Source organism: Urocitellus parryii, chromosome 8 (genome assembly GCF_045843805.1).
Source record: "Urocitellus parryii isolate mUroPar1 chromosome 8, mUroPar1.hap1, whole genome shotgun sequence".
Classification (NCBI taxonomy): Eukaryota; Metazoa; Chordata; class Mammalia; order Rodentia; family Sciuridae; genus Urocitellus; species Urocitellus parryii.
The window spans coordinates 22108578-22126984 of NC_135538.1; the positions used below are offsets into that span (position 1 = coordinate 22108578).

The 18407-nt window shown below is 38.2% G+C and overlaps 1 protein-coding gene across 2 annotated transcripts; it reads left to right on the top strand.

Moving 5' to 3' along the window:
* Nucleotides 1-233: 233 nt before the first annotated feature.
* Nucleotides 234-16932, top strand: Fuca2 (alpha-L-fucosidase 2). 2 transcript variants are annotated; one of them, XM_026397596.2, is made up of 7 exons: nt 234-508; nt 2887-3074; nt 5337-5676; nt 8115-8325; nt 8705-8895; nt 14436-14544; nt 16586-16929. In XM_026397596.2, the coding sequence occupies exons 1-7, from the start codon at nt 285-287 to the stop codon at nt 16724-16726; spliced, it is 1404 nt and encodes a 467-aa protein (XP_026253381.2). In that variant the 5' UTR covers nt 234-284; the 3' UTR covers nt 16727-16929. The 2 variants fall into 2 exon arrangements, with proteins under 2 accessions (XP_026253381.2, XP_026253382.1); XM_026397597.2 differs by lacking the exon at nt 234-508 and adding an exon at nt 545-796 and having other exon boundaries at nt 16586-16932.
* Nucleotides 16933-18407: the final 1475 nt, after the last annotated feature.

The window sequence follows — 18407 nt, forward strand, 5'->3', positions numbered from 1 at the left end:
CCCTCATCCACACTTAACTTTTCTCTCCTCAAAGCAGATGGACTGGGAGTCTTAGCTAGGCTGGCTGTGGGATAATAATTGGCCTTCTTAGTTTTGCAAGTGAACCAAGTAACCCTCTTGGGTTCAGTTTAAGGGCCCCAAAGCGGGCACACCCAACTCACAGGCAGAGAGGATGGTCGTCATCTGACCGAGGCGGGTTTGGTCAGGTGACAGTAGCAGAGCATACTTGGCAGGAGACGCGGAAGTACAAAGCTCCAGCGGCCGCGGGAGCGTGCAGACGGGACATGTTGTCCTGGGAGCTGGCGCGCACGCGCCTCGCGCTCCCGCTATTGCTGCTGCTGCTTCTGCCACCCCCACCGGGCCCGGCCAGCTGCGCGGCACCCTACGACCCCACCTGGGAGTCGCTGGACGCCCGCCCACTGCCCGCCTGGTTCGACCAGGCCAAGTTCGGCATCTTCATCCACTGGGGCGTGTTTTCCGTGCCCAGCTTCGGTAGCGAATGGTTCTGGTGAGTGCGCTCCCCCAACCCCAGTCTCCTGGCACGCTGCTTTTTGTCCCTCCACCCAGGACCCCGGACGCGCCCCAGCACGCCGGGGCCTATGGCTGCCGGCTTGTCAGTTTCGCTTGGCCGGTTCCAGAGTTCGGTTCCGGGGTTGATGACTTCCTGACAGCGCCTGGGGGTAGAAGAGCACTGGACAGTCCTTCCTCGTGACTGCAAGTTTCCAGACTCCGACCCTGGATCGACCTCCTCACCTCCTGGAGCCTTGCGCTGGTCGAGCTGGAGTTACGACACTATGTATGCCGGGGAGCGACCCGAAAAACCAGTTTGTGTCGGGTAGACCAGTGCCTCGGGCTCACGTCCCACTGTTGTTAGGCGGCTATCTGCCCACTTTCAGTCGTTTTGCCTTGAAGTATGGTCCAAGTGTATGTGGAACGGCTTTCATTTGTTTTTGTTTTGAAACCGGGTGTCACTGAGTTGCCCTTGCTGGCCTGGAACTCCGGGGGACTCCTGCCTTAGCTTCCAGTGTGGGATTTCAGGCGTGTGCCACCCTGCCTAGCTAGAACCTTCTTTAAAAGTTTCTGGAGTGACACATGATAGCATTTTAACATAGCACACCAATGTGTGATGGATGGTGTGTATCCACCAGAGATGCTGAGGCAGGAGGATGGGAATTGCAGGCTAGCCTGGCAACTTAGTGAGACCCTGTCTCAAAAAACAAAAACATTTAAATCATTAATAGACTGCCATATGAAAGGTGCTGCACAAAAACGTTTGTTAGATTTATCTTGAGATTTATATGAAATGTGCATGTGATTTTATAAATGGTTACACACACCTTTTTTGATTAAGTGCTTCTAATATTCAGCTCTTCAAATGAGTGTGTACATGTTTATATTTGTGTTCAGCTTTCTGATTGTCACAATTTCTTTTGTAGTTCACTTTTTTTTTTTTTCCTATTGATACTCTTACCTCCCAGCTACATCCATGGCCCTTTTTATTTTTAAATTTGAGACAGGGTCTCCTTTTGCTTAGACTGGTCTTGAACTTTTGATCCTCCTGTTGAGTTAGGAGGATCCCCAGTTGCTGTTATTACAGGTTTACACTACTGTGCCAAACTTGTAGTTCAATTTAAAAGATACGAATGTTGGCTGAGGGGATAGCTCAGAGGCAGAGCATTAGCAGCATGTTGGAGACCCTGAGCTCAATCCCCAGCAGCATAAATAAATAAATAAATAGTAAAAATGCACCATAGATCACTTGTGGTCTTTTCATTTCAAGGCATCAAAAACCCAGGTTAAAGTTGTAATAATAGGACTTTATTGTCTCACAGAACAAGAAGTTTAGAAGTAGTTGGCTCACAGATGAATCAAAGATGCAGCCTCTGTTTGAGGGCTTGGTCCTTCATAGTCTTATGATAGTGTCCAGGCATCCCAGACCTCACATAGCCTGCAATCTTGCCCAAAGGCAGGAAGGAAGGCCTTGTTTGTCTTTTTTGCTCGGAAAGAAACCATTCCCAGAAACCCCCAAGCCACCTTTCCCACAAGGTCCACTGGCCAGCATAGTTCTCACTTCTGTGTCCTAGCTACCGTGGAAGCTGGGAAAATATGTATGTGACTTTGGACCAGGCACAGGGCAGTACTCAGTATGTATTATGCTCACCAGCGAAGTCTTCACAGCCAGAAGAGCCTCCTAGTCATCTGTGGGGATGCAGTGCTGACTGTGGATTTGTTTATCCAGTGGAAGTATTCTTATAAAAGGAGAGGTGACGGACAGGCAGAAGATGGGTCCGAGATATAGCTTGCATCTGTTTTGTAAGGAAAGTTACTGTCAGGTTGATTTCATGTGTTTTAGATGTACGTTTCCTTATGCAGCCTTGTGGAAGCAGTTTAGGCTCAGTTCACTCTTGGTCAGAATGAATACATGTGACAAGTCATTCTTGAAGGCTGAGTTAACTTGTTAAAAACAGCATCTTCTTATTTACTGTTGCTTCTTTTTCATCTTACACCCAAAACGTGTTTTCTGCTATTGAATATAGTAGGGGTTGTCTCTTTTGAAGCCCTAGTTTCTTGTGTTACAAAGCACTTAAAGGTCATTCTAGGTATTGTGATTTAAAAGTGAAGAACTAAGAAAATATCTAGCCAGGTTGTCCAGAATGCTTTAATTTCAGAGCTGAGAGGATTTCACAGTGGGAATAGAGGGAAAATGAGAGGGGAGTTTGGTTTACATCAGCTTTTCTTAATACAAAGTCAATGGGGAAATTGATGGGGAAGCCAAGAGGATCTGGATAATTTTTGAGGATCTGGGAGATACTAGAGGGAGCCAGGGCAATTATTTCAAATGGTTATGTTTGTGTTGTCTATGTGCTACTGCTCTTCTTCCCATAGGTGGTATTGGCAAAAGGAAAAGAGACCAAAGTTTGTGAAATTTATGAAAGATAATTACCCTCCTGATTTTAAATATGAAGATTTTGCACCACTATTTACAGCAAAATTCTTTAATGCAAATCAGTGGGCAGATATTCTTCAGGCCTCTGGTGCCAAATACGTTGTCTTGACTTCCAAACATCATGAAGGTAATGTGCACATAGATGCTGACAATGCTCGGGAATTGACAAGTTATTCCTTTGCTAAAGCAAGGTCGTCCCTATGAGATCAGTTCTCCAGACTGACATTTAAGACCATGTTTTACCTAAATTGAGAGACAGTAGGGATACAGACAGATCATATATTTCACAGAACAAGATGGCCACAATTTATTCTATGCACAGTTGTTTCCAAACATTACTTAAAGCCGACTGAAGTGGGATGAGAGTTAGAGTTTCCCATAGGAATTGCATACTTACCTTTCTTCCCTCTGAATACTTTCTGTGAAGACACCATGAAGTCTATGCTGCAGTCTTGCAACATTACTGATAAACTTGACTGCAATTTTGACTAACTCTTAGGTGGCCACATGGTACAAATGGTGGATGAGCTACTAGTGATCAACACAGATTACCTGGAGGGAAAAGGATTATGGAACTGCTATGGTGCCTAGAAATATCATAGTTGGTCGAGGAATATCTAAAAGAGAACACAGTGGTCCTACACTAAGACTGCACTCCACCCATTACCACTTAGTATCATAAGACCAAGGACACATCAATAAGTTTATTGTCCCAACCTCATAATTCATTAGGTAGTTTCATTTCTATGACCATCTTTGCCTTGATATAAGAAATTGTTTTTTTCCAGGAGTACAAAGGAAATAGGAAGGGAGGAACAAAAATTTGGAATTATCTTAGAGTATTTTCCCCTTTGGCCACAGTCTGAAGCTTCATGATTCTTCCTTAAGATATTTCTGCTGAGACGGATTTTTATTAAGTGTGTTTTCTTGAGATCATGTTGATTTCCTGATATCTAGGAACTTCCCCAACCTATATGGCATAAAGTATTACTTAGTGAGTGTATTAAAACACCACCACCACCAACAACACAATGATCTTAGTCAAGCTGTGAGGAGAGACGACACAGACCACATTTATACATTCTCAATTTTTATTGCTCATGGACAATGTGCTACTGGTTCCCATTAGGAGGGACCAACACTGTGTGAGCATATGGTGGAGATACTGAGTCAAAGATCCAAGTGGTCACTGCACTGCCTGACGTTAGGATATGTCAAGTTGAAAATATTTGAGTTAAGACCTCAAATGTTAACACTGCTTTGAAGCTTACCCCAAATGTCTTTGGAATAAGTGCAAACTATTTTAAAAACTTCTTGAAATAAATCTGCAGAGAGACTCAATCTTAGACTTGACTGGAACAATAACATGATACCCATGATTCTATGAGTCTTTCATGTTGTTTCTTAAGCATTTCAGTTTATATCTCTCTTTGAACATGTTTATATAGAACAACTAGCAATCAAAATGCACATTCCCATTAAAATATTTATTATTTCAAAATACTTGGGTAATGGTATACTACTATTTTCTCAACTATTTAATTGGCAAATTATTCACTTTTAGGACTGGGGTTGTGGTCAGTGGTATTCTGCTTGCCTACCATGTGCGAGGTGCTGAGTTTGATCCTCAGCACCACATAAAAATAAATAAACATACTGTGTCCAACTTACAACTAAAAACATTATTTACTTTTGTGTTTAGAGTAGGGTGAGGTTCCAAATGGTGGGTAGCATGAAACTACTGGGAAGTGGTGTCTTTTCTGCTTCTTGGTTAAATGAATTGTGAAGATCAAGGAGATTGTTTACATATGGATCCCTAGTGTTCTAGAATCACACTATGATAAAACAGACAATCCTACAACCAAGCAATATACCTTCACGTTTGGATAAGAAGTCACATAAGAAAATTGTAGGAATGCATCATCTCAGAAACTCCATTGTAAACAGTGGTGGTCATTGTTGTAGCTCGTGGGTGTGGAAGATGTCCCCATCTTAGAAGTGACCTGCTGTTGTTGGTTTATTTTGCTTTGATCTTGAGCTGACAGTTGGCTGAGCATAGTGGGGAGCACTGCAGACATGATGCTGCCCCTCAAGGATCTCAAAATCCTAAGGAGAAAAAAAGAGATCACACTATACAGACCTTACAGTATACCCCGTGTGATGTTTTAAAAGATTGAGGTTCCACTTTGTTTAAATTCTCATTTGTTTCTCTTATAAGAACAGAATATGAAAAAGAAATGCTAAACTATGAAAAAAAATGCTAAACAATTGTCACTTGTTTAAGTAGTTTTTATATATTGCATCTGAGTTGTTTTGGCATTTTTATGAGTGGAAATTTACTGAAGTGAAATTGACAATGCTTACAAAGGGTTTTAATGTCACCTTTCAGGCTTTACTTTGTGGGGTTCAGAGTATTCCTGGAACTGGAATGCCATGGATGAGGGACCGAAGAGAGACATTGTCAAGGAACTGGAAGTGGCCATCAGGAACAAAACTGACTTGCATTTTGGACTGTACTATTCCCTTTTTGAATGGTTTCATCCACTCTTCCTTGAAGATGAATCCAGTTCCTTCCGTAAGCAAAAATTTCCAATTTCTAAGATGTTGCCTGAGCTCTATGAGTTGGTGAAAAAGTACCAGCCTGAGGTTCTGTGGTCAGATGGAGATGGAGGGGCACCAGATAACTACTGGAACAGCACAAACTTCTTAGCCTGGCTGTACAATGAAAGGTATGTGTGCTACTAGGTGCCTGTAATTTCCCAAGAGCTCCTAATTTGCATATAGCATTTAAATTTACATACTTCTTGAAATATTTCCTTTTAGGCTCACTTGTGGTATGGAAAGTGTTACAGGGTTGGGGTCTGCCAAGAAACTGAGGCCGCACAGAGACCCCTCCTCCAAATCCCCATTCTTGTGATCAAGTCAGAAAGAAAGATTTCAGACATGTCACTCAGAGTTACAGGCACAAGTTTTTTTTAGAAAGAATAGGAAAGGGGGACACTCTTAAGGGAGAAAAATGGGTCCTTTCAGAGAATAGAGTGACAGTGTGCCTCTCCTGCTATCTAGTTCTATTGGGGGTTCCAAGGGAAGTTTCCAGAGTGCCCCCCAGAACCACCTTCTTGACTTTTGACTGATAGCAGGATGATATTAGACTTTCAAGTCCCCACTGTCATGACAACTCTAGGTCACTTTGGACAATGCTGACTAATTTTATTTGGAACCTGTTCTTGAAGATTTTATGCTTAGAAGGAATGATCCTTACCTCCTTGAGTTCTGGGGTTAGGACTGTGTTAGGGTCACAAAAGTGCCTCCACTTCACAGGAACTTGTATTCTTCTTATGACATTTTGTGCCTGCATTTCTCCTTCAGATAATAGGTAATTTGCTGAGACATCCTGTCTACTTAAGCCAGACAGGGCTGCAGGTAAATTGTTTTTTTGTTTTTTGTTTTAAAGGGAAAGCATTTGGGGGTTGGCAAGAAGGACCCATTTATAGAATTATTCCCTTAACCTCATGTTTTCACTGCTCAAGTCTGTCTGTCCCTTATCAGGGAAGGAAATCATTATAAATAACACTTATTAGCTGTATCCATATTCACTTGAAATTATCAGAAGTAAACAAATCAGGAATTAAATACAACTTTGTTTTCTGATTTTGAAGTCAGACTAAAAATCAAAGAATCAAAAACTTTAGAAGTATTATTTTTGTGGGTCCCTCTTTTAATCAATTCTTTTGATCTGTTAAGGACCTTGTACTACATTTTGATTACATTTTCACTTCCTCTAATTGCTTCTTTTTATCATCCTACCTTCTGATAATCTTTGCCGGTCTGTCAGAATCAACCTTGTCTGTCTTCTCTTTCCACTCATCCTCAGTATTCTCACCTCTTCCCCTTCTTTCCTGTTACTTTCTTGAGCATTCAAGACTGTCCTGTGTGAATTGGGAGCACTTACTGAATTCCTCCATTAGGCTAGAACCATGGGAACCACATTTACATTTGTAAGCACTTGATACTGTGCAGTAAAGTCAGGAAGCCTTCTGCTTTTGCTTCCTGGGTCTACAAAGCACATAAGTACATGTTCTGGAAAACTCTTGATACCAAAAGTGGTAGTGCTTCCAGGTGCTCCTTCCAAGGAAAAGGACTGGAAACCATCTCCTTTGGTTTGTGAATCAAAACTGCCTCTTTAGAGGTGCTAAATATCTTGTAGAGGAGGAAGTTTTTCATCTTTAGCAAAGGAATTTCTGTCATTTAAAACAAATATTTTGAAAACAATGGAAAAACATTTTTCTGAATAAATTCATGTCTCAGTTACATTCACATCAGGATTATGTTCTCAGAGCAAAATGGATCAACTCCTAGGACACACCCAACTTGTCATGTCTGCGATATGTTGAAGATTGGAACATTTGTTTTTGATACAGCACAAGCTTTTTACATTAGCTTGGGAGAGGGGGCAATGACCTTAATTTATCCTCAAGAAGTTGTATCTGACTTGATCTGAAAAGAATTGACACAAAGCCCTGTTATGAGCTGTATTAAAATGCATTTAAATTAAACAGTAGAAAGTAAAGAGGTTATTAATGATTAAATGTATTCCTTGTGACAAAAGGAAAAAAATTTGCCTCCTTTAAGTGCAATGAGTTCCTTCTGTGTGAACTACCAGTCATGATAAGAAATGTTGTGAAGTTATTTCACATGATTTAAACAGTTTATTTTTCTGAGATTCTAAAATACTAAACACAATTAGAGGAGAAAGGTTAGAATATACATTTGAGATTATTGGAGAAAAATATCTTGAGTATAAATCTAGTTTGGGGTGCCATTCACAGTATGGGAGGCAGAGCTTCAAATAATAGTACAATGCTCTTGTAAGTGCTGTGTGTGCTGGGCACTGGGCTATTTACATCAATTATTTTTGTTCTAATGATAATGAGGCAATTGGTTATTCAGAGGAGTTAGAAAACCTGCTCTAGGTCTTGGAGCTAGAAGGTTAACAGAGCCAGAATTCCAATCAACCTGGGTCTATTTGACTTCAGCACTTTGGGGTCCCACTCTGTCATTCTGTGGTCATCTTTCAGGAATGGATTTTGGCTAGACCTCTTTTCAGTGACATTTCCTTTTGCATATGACTTATTGTCTTTGAAAAAAATTATACTTCTCATTTCAGCCCAGTTCGGGACACAGTAGTCACCAATGATCGCTGGGGAGCTGGTTGCATCTGTAAGCACGGTGGCTACTATACCTGCAGTGATCGATATAACCCAGGACACCTTTTGCCGCATAAGTGGGAAAACTGTATGACAATAGACAAGTTTTCCTGGGGCTATAGGAGGAATGCTGACATTGGTGACTATTTTACAATTGAAGAGTTGGTAAAGGTACGGTAAAATGTATGATGGCCATTATTGTCATGTTCTTTTTTTTAATTTTTTTTTTTTTTAGTTTTAGGCAGACACAATCACAATATCTTTATTTTATATTTATGTGGTGCTGAGGATCAAACCCAGTGCCTCAAGTATGCTAGGCAAGCACTCCACCATTGAGCTACAGCATTAGCCCATGTTCTTAATAGTGAGGTTGTGTGGGAACAATTTCTTAGTGGGGTAGCTTGATGACCTGCAAACACAGGGCATTACTCTATGTCTAGGTTTGTTCTTCTGGATAGTGACTGTATGTACACAGAAAATTATGATGTATTAACACATGAAAGATGAATTTTTGTAAACCTAAGAACTGTATTTATTCTTAATTCTCTAGCAACTTGTGCAAACAGTTGCATGTGGAGGAAATCTTTTGATGAATATTGGACCCACACTAGATGGCACCATTTCTGCAATTTTTGAGGAGCGATTAAGGCAAATGGGGACCTGGCTAAAAGTCAATGGGGAAGCCATTTATGAAACCCACCCGTGGCGATCACAGAATGACAGTGTCACCCCAGATGTGTGGTAAGTTTTTCTGGGTACCAAGTTCCATTTGATAGAGGAAGGCATTTAAATTTCTCAAAGATAAAAATAAGAGCAGAATAATAAGGGAAATCGGATGATATTACCCACCCAAAGCACTTTCCAACTTTACTCAAATACAAAGAGAAGAAGAATTAGCATATTTTTGAATACTTAATGTTTCTCAAATTCTAGATATATCCTAGGAATGGACAAATTTTAGCCCAAAGTTGTCAGCTCTTATAAGAGCCATTTAAATAAGTTGTAAGCCATTTAAATAAGTTGAAAATGCTGAGTGGTTAATCTAAAGCAGACTACTGTTGAATCATCAGTAAATTCTAATTTTTGCAGATGTTATATCCTATCATATTAGCAAGCAAGAGATATCCAAGGGAGGAGAAAAAAATCCAAATTACAGAGGTTTTGGGGAAGATGTCCAATACAAGTAGGAAGCACCAGGTATCTTGTCTCCCTACTGAGATAACAGTTGTAATGGTGTAATTTGTCTCATGGCCAACAAGCACAAAATGAGATACTTAATATCATAATAATTAGGGAAATGCAAGTAAAATCCATAATGAGGTACTACCTCACGTCCACTAAGATGGCTACTATCAAAAAAGGGGAAGCAAGTAAGTGTTGATGAGGATGTGGAGAGACTAGAACCCCTGAGTACTGTTAGAGGGAATGTAAAATGTTACAGATACTGTAGAAAACAGTATGGCAATTCCTCAAAAAATAAATCATAGAATTAACCTATGACCCTTGAGTTTTATTTCTGGGACTCATATGTGCCAGGTAAGTGCTTTACCACTCACTGACTTATTGCACATCCATGTTCATAGCAGAATTATATTCACAATAGATATCCAAGAGTCCATTGACTGATGAATGGATAGGCAAAAGGTGTCATGTACATATACTGTGGTATGCACATATTATTCAGCCTTGAAAAGGAAGGAAATTCCAACATATGTTACACATAGATGAACATTCATGTTGTTATGTAAAGTGAAATAAGCCAAAAGACAAATACTAAATGATTCCATTTTGCGAGATATCTGCAGTAGTTAAACTCAGAGACCGAAATTAGAATGGTAGTTGGTGGGAGGTGGGGCAGAGGAGGTGGGAAGTGATTAATGGGTACAGAGCTGAGTTCTATAAGATGAAGAGAGTTTTAGAGATGAATGGTGGTGTTAGTTGCATAACATTATGGATGCATCTAATAACACTGAGCTGTACACTTAAACAAATTTAAGATGATAAATTTTGTTATATCTTACCACAATTAAAAAATTGGAAAAAATCAGTCTCAAACAACAGCATTATTCTTATTGATTAAAAAATGTGTTACTTGTTTATACTATGCTAATAAATCTAAACCTGATGTTTCTTTAAAATTAACTTGCTTAATTTTCTTTAACTAATATCTTCCATAAAAGTTTTTCCTCAAGTTTCTACCTGATCTTGGGAAGTTTCTGTGTGCCAATGAGTACCCAAATTACACTGCAAACCTAATGGTGTTTGATGCGGGGCCTTCATATGCATACAAAAGTGCAGTCAGTGAAGTTCTAAAATTGCACCCCAATGCCACCTAAGTGAGTGCTTCCTGATCAAATATGAATCAGAAGGTTAAACTAAATGTTCTTGCTCAATCGTACTTAACTTATAACTTAAAACCTATAGTCAACTCTCTGAAGAAAATAAAGAAAGGCAATCTATTCAGAGACAAATAATTGAAAAAAAAAAGGTTTTTTTTTTTTTATCACGTTGGATCTTGGAGAAACCCTAATGAGAACTCAGTGCCAATTCTTCATATTACAGATAGTTTAAATCTAATTTTGGAATTTGCTTCTATGTTTTTAATTTCACAATCATTAGTATTATCTATGGAGTGGTGTTGCAATAACTAAAAGTAAAATACAAAATATTTGATGTGACCTCTGAAGCTGAGTGTCTCCCTCCTTCTTCCTCATTCTTGGGAGCTCTTCTTATTCTCAGAAGAGCTCCCAAGAGCTTTGCCTCTCCTTCTGCTATAGTCATCTACATATTTCCAGGTCAAACCTTGAAATCCTTTGAGAGTTTAGCCTTAGCTCACTATCCCTGTTCCCAGAACAATTTTTAAAATACTTCTTAATGGTTTTACTTTATCTATTCACAGTTCTAACTTGCTGTGTGACCGCTCTCCTAGGGATTTTGTCTATTCTACCTTTGCTACCCCTTCCTTTGGTTACAACTTAGATTTTGCCACACATTTTCCATGGTTTTAATTTGAAACATTCTTATATCTCAGCTCACTCCACAAAGCCTGTCAGACTACAAAGGGATTTATAATCCAATGATCAAATGTCTTTAATCCTATCACATTTTCCCTGTCCCTCAGCCCTCTCAAGTTTTCTTTTCTTCCTTATCAGAGTCAGATCTCTGGCCCATCACTGCAATAAATCCACTGCACATGCCCTCAGCTCCTTTGCCCTCTCTCTGTTGTATTCACTTAATGTAAAATCAGCTTTGGTTAAGTTAAGCTCTAAGTTTAGCTCTCATCTTGGCTGCCCCTAGAAAGATAATTGTCACTAGAAACACGTGTACACATGTACAGTGTCAATTTATATCACTTTTGATTTAAGGTCATTTATTGGGGGCTTTTTGTTTTTTTTGTGGTGCTAGAGATCTAACTCAGGACCTTGCACATGCTAAGCCAGGACTATATCACTGAGCTACACTCTCACTCTTAATCCTTGTTTTAAGGATCCCATCCTAAATCCTATACTCAAGGATATTGTAGCAATTCTCCATTTTTACTGTGTGCCAATACCATGCCCTTTTTGTTATATAAGTCTGTAGTATAATTTAAGGTCTACTATTGTGATGCCTCCTGCATCACTTTTCTTTCTAAGGATTCTTTGGCTATTCTGGGCCTCATTTTTTTGGGTGGGTACTGGTCATTGAACTCAGGAGCATTTGGCCACTGAGCCACATCCCCAGCCCTATGAAAGGGTCTCACTGAGTTGCTTAGTGCCTCATTTTTGCTGAGGCTGGCTTTGAACTCAAGATCCTCCTGCCTTAGCCTCTGGAACTGTTGGGATTATAGGCATGCACCACTGCACCTGGCAAGGGCCTTTAATTTTTCCAAATGAATTTCATGAATGCTTTTTATATTTCTATGAAGAATGACATTGGAATTGCATTAAATCTGTATATCATTTTTGGCAGTATGGCCATTTTGACAATATTAATCTGCTATACTACCTAATCTGCCTGTGGAAGAACATGGGATAATCACATGATTATCTCAATAGATGCAGAAAAAACATTTGATAAAATTCAGCATCCATTTATGTTCAAAACACTAGAAAAACTAGGGATAGTATGAACATACCTCAACATTGTAAAAGCTATATGTGCTAAAACTAAGGCCAACACCATTCTAAATGGAGAAAAATTTTCTTCTTCTAAGGTCTTCTAAAATTACTTTCTTTAGTGTTCTATAGTTTTTGTTGTAGAGGTCTTTCACCTCTTTTGTTAAATTAATTCACTTTGTTGTTGTTGTTGTTTGTTTGTTTTTGAGGCTATTGTGAATGGGATAGTTTTCCTGATTTCTCTTTCAGCTGATTCGTCATTGGTGTGTAGGAATGCAACTTATTTGGATGTTAGTTTTATAACCTCCTACTTTGCTGAATTCATTTATGACTTCTAGCTTTTTTGGGTCTTCTAAATATAGAATATATATTTATTCTAAATATATATATTTATTTATTTATAAATAAATAAATATTATTTATTCTAAATATAAATATAGAAATGGGGATAGTTGAGCTCTTCTTTTCATATTCATATCTCTTTAATTTCTTTCTTTTGTCTAATTGCTCTGGTTAGAGTTTCAAGGAAGATGTTGAATAGGAGGGGTGAAAGAGGGCATCCTGTCTTGTTCAGTTTTTAGAGGGAATACTTTCAATTTTTCTCCATTTAGAATGATGTTGGCCTTAGGTTTAGCATATTTAGCTTTTACAATGTTGAGGTATGTTCATATTATCCCTAGTTTTTTACTGTTTTGGACATGAATGGATGCTGAATGTGATCAAATACTTTTTCTGCATCTATTGAATAATCATATGATTTTTGTCCTCAAGTCTGTTCATATAATAAATTACATTTATTAATTTTTGTATGTTGAACCAGCCTTTTATCCCTGGAATGAAACCCACTTGATCATGGTGCACTGTCATTTTAATATGTTTTTGTATGTGATTTGCCAGGATTTTATTAAGAATTTTTGCATCTATGTTCATCAGGGATATTGATCTGAAGCTTTCTTTACTTGATGTGACTTTGTCTAGTTTTGGTCTTATAGAACTTAGCTAAGAATCCATCTGGTCCTGGGCTTTTCTTTGTTGGTAGGCTTTTGATAGTGTCTTCAATTTCATTGTCTGAAATTGATCTGTTTAAAATTTATGTCCTCCTGATTCCATTTGTGTAGGCCATATGTCTCTAGAAATTTGTCAATGTCTTCACGATTTTCTATTTTACTGGAGTAGATTTTAAAACTAGTTTCTGATTGCAACTTCAGTTTACCCCCTTTTCTAAATCTGCTCTCATCATCATATGAACATGTTATTTCTTTCATTTTAATAAAGTGCTTTGACTCTGCTTATGTTTCCAGCTACCTGCCCATTCTTTCCTTTCCTTTCTAGTAAAATATCTTGAAAGAATCTCCAACCTTTTGCTCCAATTTTTCTCTTGAACTCTCTCTGGTCAGACTTCCACTCCTAACATTCCTCACAGTTGCTGTTGCCAAGTCCCATTGTAACCTCTGGTGGTTAACGCCCAGTTTCTCATTTTCTGAACATATTGGTAGTATTTGCCTCAGCTGACTGCCATTTCTCTTGGTTTTCATTGCACCTCTTGGCTGTTCCTCTTTGTTGATCCCACCTGATTTTCTCAACCTCTGAATCTTGAAGGTCCTGTGACTTACTCTTTGGGCTTTTATTTTCTCTCTAGTTCTTAATTCCAAAGTTGATCTCATCCATTTTCTTGGCTTTAATGCCATATGGATGACCTTTCCATGTCTGTTTCCATTTGGATGTAGAGCATAGTAAAGCTGTATGTCTAAAACAGAAGTCTTAATTTAAAAAATTTACTGTAAACTAGCTGAGTGCTGTTCTTGTTGGATCCCTAACTGAGCACAATACACAGATGACACATGCATACCTGGGAAGATTTGAATTAACAGGTGGAAAGCTATCTAGTTCTTGTGTCCTACACTTAGTCCATTCTCATCCCTTTTCCAGTTCCATGAGAGCAGTCTGAAAAGAATACTAGCCAAAGAAAATTATTTTCTTCCAAGCACTTCCTTTTAGTACTAGAGGAGTGGATAGAGTGCTTTTTATACAACCAGGGGGCTATTTTCATTTCTTCTTTTTTAGCAGAGACCTTGGTAAATGCACATAGAATTATTTCTAAAATAATTCTAGACCTGACCTATAAAGAAGGAGTAACATAGGATGTAACTTGTTACTATGCTTTCTACTTTTTCTTTTAACCAGGTATACATCTAAACCTAAGGAAAAATTAGTCTATGCCATCTTCCTTAAGTGGCCTGCCTCAGGACACCTGTTTCTTGGCCAACCCAGAGGTATTCTGGGGGAAACAGAGGTAAGAGGAAGTGTTCCTTTAAGTTGCTGACTAAAATATCCTGATGAGAACATAACTTGTTTTAATTTGAAGGGGAGCCTTATATATGTTCCTCTTATATCTAATAAGAGTAATTTTTAAATGAGCTTCATCAATTGCAAATGTTTGGACAAAATTTTTTCAAATTCTTCCTAAGAAAATTAAACTTACAACAGATATATCATCTCCATGCATATCAACATAAAATAGATATTGTTCTTCATTTTACATTGTTCAAGTTTACTAATTTTTTTCCATAAAATTGATATTCAAGTGCTTCCTCTGACATCCCAGCCCAGAACACATCTGATTTATGATTTAAGATGTCATGGCCCTACTTTTTTCTTTTTGATATCCAGGATTGAATCCATGGGCAATTAACCACTAAGCGGCATCCCCAGCTTACATCCCTTTGGGTATTTTTTTTAGATGTTGATGAACCTTTATTTATTCATTTATTTATTTATATGTGGTGCTGAGACTCAAACTCAGTGCCTCATGCATGCTAGGCAAGCGCTATACAACTGAGTCATAACTGCAGCCCCAGCCCTTTTTGAAAAATATTTTTTATTTAGAGGCAAGGTTTTGCTAAGTTGCTTAGGGTCTTGCTAAGTTATTGAGGCTGGCTTTGAACTCTTAACCCTTCTGCCTCAGCCTCCCAAGCCTCTGGAATTACAAGCATGCACTGTGGCCTGGTTATTACCCTATTATTTTAAACTAACTGTTGTAACCACCAGGTCTGGTAGTCAGTCCATTTTGACATATTTTATGGCTTGTTCTTTAAGATGTTGATTCCTTTGGAGCTGAGTTGCCCAAATAAGCCTTTTTGTGTCACTTTCCACATTTGTGACACTTATGGTTATCAGGCAGAAATAAGATGCATTCAAATCTAAAGTTTAAGGACACCGTTAAAGTCTGGATATGACATTATTTAAGTTTATCTATGTTTTCTTTGGCATCAGTTAGTATTATTATTTAAAAGTACATGGGATACTGGGTGTGGTGGTGCATGCCTGTAATCTCAGCTATTTGGGAGGCTAAAGTAAGAGGATCACAAATTCAATGCCAGTTTGGCCAACTTAATGAGATCCTGATTCAAAATAAAACTAAAAAGGGTTGTGGCCTATGAGTCAATTAATATGAAGTTATTGATGAATATTTTCTTGTAGACTGCTTATCTAGCATGTGGAAGACTTTTTGACAGCAAAAAATAAAAGTAGAAGGATTTTGTTCTTATGTTGATCCATCTGAGAAAGTTATGGTTCAAAATACTCTTAGCATATGTAGGGAATAACTTATTTTAATCCTCTTAGCATAATGAAAATTAAGGCTGTGAAACAATTATAGCAGTAACTGATTAAATTTATATATTATTGATTAGTGGAGGCTATTAGAAAACCTGGGAGGAAACAGTGGCTAAAGAAGAGAGTTGTTTCTCCAAACATTCAGTGTAAGCACTGGGCAGGCCTTGGTTGGGCAAAATGGTTCCAGTCTTTTTCTATCTGATTCTCTCTTTGGCATTTCCCCTCCTTGGACACTTCATTCAAGCTTCACAATTTTGATTCCCCCAATCTTTGTACAATTTTATTTCCTTCTTGAGAGTAATAAAGGAAAAAGATGTATTCACTGAATTGACTTAAAACTTGTAACTCTCGAAAGGTAAAAATGTATCTTCTGCTGAGCCCGGTGGCACATGCCTGTAATTCCAGTGGCTCAGGAGGCTGAGGCAGGAAGATCAAGAGTTCAAAGCCAGCCTCAAAAGCAAAAGCGAGGTGCTAAGCAACTCAGTGAGACCCTGTCTCTAAATAAAATACAAAATAGGGCTGGGGATGTGGCTTAGTGGTCATGTGCCCCTGGAGTTCAATCCCTGGGACCAAAAAAAAAAAAAAAAAAAACCCCAAACAAAAGAATCTTCTGTCAGTGGTGCTTTTTTAGAAATATCAATCACTTCTTCTCCCCAAAAAGTGGGTGGATCTGAGAGATGCATCTGGAGACATTGTATGTCTAATATTTCTAATTTCAGGTAAAACTACTGGGACACGGAAAGCAGCTTAACTGGATTTCTTCAAAGCCAGATGGTATCATGGTAGAACTGCCACAGCTAAGCTTTCCTCAGATGCCCTGCAATTGGGGCTGGGCTCTTGCTCTAACTAACGTGACCTAACGTGCAGCAGAGAGACCCATGCTGCAGTTAGCTCTAACACTAGGAAATGATAGGTGTCTGTGATTATACTATGTGGAGAAAGCAAATATAAAATTTTATCCCATCTGACTCAAATGTATGATATGTCAAGGTCATGGTACTGTCATGTGTAACTAATTAAAACAAATCAAAAAATCAAGTAATTAGAAAACACAGCTCTCTGTTCCCTTTTCTCCCTGTTGCCTAAATTACACATGGTATCATTTTAACTTTCACTGCACTTTACCATTTAAGTTTTTCCTCTTCACATTGAATTCATTTCCATGTGTGTCAGAGGTAGAATTATTTTTTGTTTTTAGTTTTGCTTGGGAACTAGTGGTGCTATGGATTAAATTGTGTGTGTCCCCCCCACCCCATCATTCTTATGTTGAAGGTTCTAACCCCCGATGTGACTATATTTGGAAATAGAGATTTATAAAGAGATAATTAAGATTAAATGAGGTCATAAGGGCAGGGCCCTAATTCAATAGGACTGGTGTCTTATAAGGGAAAGAGGTACCAGAGATGCAAGAGCACAGAAGAAAGCTATGTAAAAACATAGCAAGAAGGTCACCATCTGCAAGGCCAGACAGAAGCATCAAACCAACCAAATCTGCCAATATCTTGATGTTGAACTTCCAGCCACCAGAACTGAGAAAATAAATTTCTGTTGTTTGAGCCATCTAGGCAAGTGTGTGTGTGTGTGTGTGTGTGTGTGTGTGTGTGTGTGTGTCTTGTTTTGTTATGGCAACCCTAGCATACAATAATACAGGTATTTAATAAATTTGGCCCAATGTGTATTTCCAATATATCCAGTAATAATCTTTTCCCTCTTAGTTATAAAACTGATACATGTTTATTATAGATATTTTAAAACAAATTCTCCAAGATGAAATTGCTACTCAGATTGGCACTACTAATATTTTAGAACATAGTCTTCCAATTTTTTCCCCTGCAGAAAGAGAGGTTAGAAAGAGGTATGAGATTTGAGGTATGGGCCTATTTTTGAAGATGGGTTAATCTGAAGGCCAACTTAAATTCATAAATTTGTTTACTGTATTTACCTTCAAGCAAATTGAAGTTGAAAACCCATTTGAAAATTAGGAAATCTATTCAGATCTTCTCTTAGAAGGAGACAAAAATAATTATGATTTTTCAAATGTAAGTTTAATGAAAATTGATTAAGGAGCTCATTCCCCTCAACAAAAGATGTTTTATATGGCCCTATCTTTATTTGAAATGCTATAGATTCCACTTTGCTACAATCAAATGTAGAAATGTGTTTCAAAAAAGTCCTTCAAATAGTGAGATTAAACATTATTTTTATTTCCTAAAATCATGCCAAGGTTGAAAACTTTATTTTTAAAATTACTCATTGTTGAGGTTCTTGAAACTAACCATTATTTTTTCTTATTGAGACAGGGTCTCACTATATTGCCCAGGCTGACCTCAAACTTCAGGGCTCAAGTGACATTCTTGCCTCTACCTCTCAAGTAGCTGGGATTCAGCTGCAATTATTAAATATTTGAAGCTATGCCGAAGAATTTATGTGGATAAATATTTTAGTAGTTCCTAAATCCCAATTAACCTTTTATTAGAGATCCACTCTATGTAGATTTTCATGATTCCAAACATTATATGAAGAAAAACAATACAAAAAAAG

Excerpts from the sequence above, each read along its gene's own strand:
- Fuca2 (XM_026397596.2), top strand. The coding sequence starts at position 285 with ATGTTGTCCTGGGAGCTGGCGCGCACGCGCCTCGCGCTCCCGCTATTG. Across the intron at positions 509-2,886 it reads TTCGGTAGCGAATGGTTCTG|GTGGTATTGGCAAAAGGAAA; the intron begins GTGAGTGCGCTC and ends TTCTTCCCATAG. Across the intron at positions 5,677-8,114 it reads GCCTGGCTGTACAATGAAAG|CCCAGTTCGGGACACAGTAG; the intron begins GTATGTGTGCTA and ends TTCTCATTTCAG.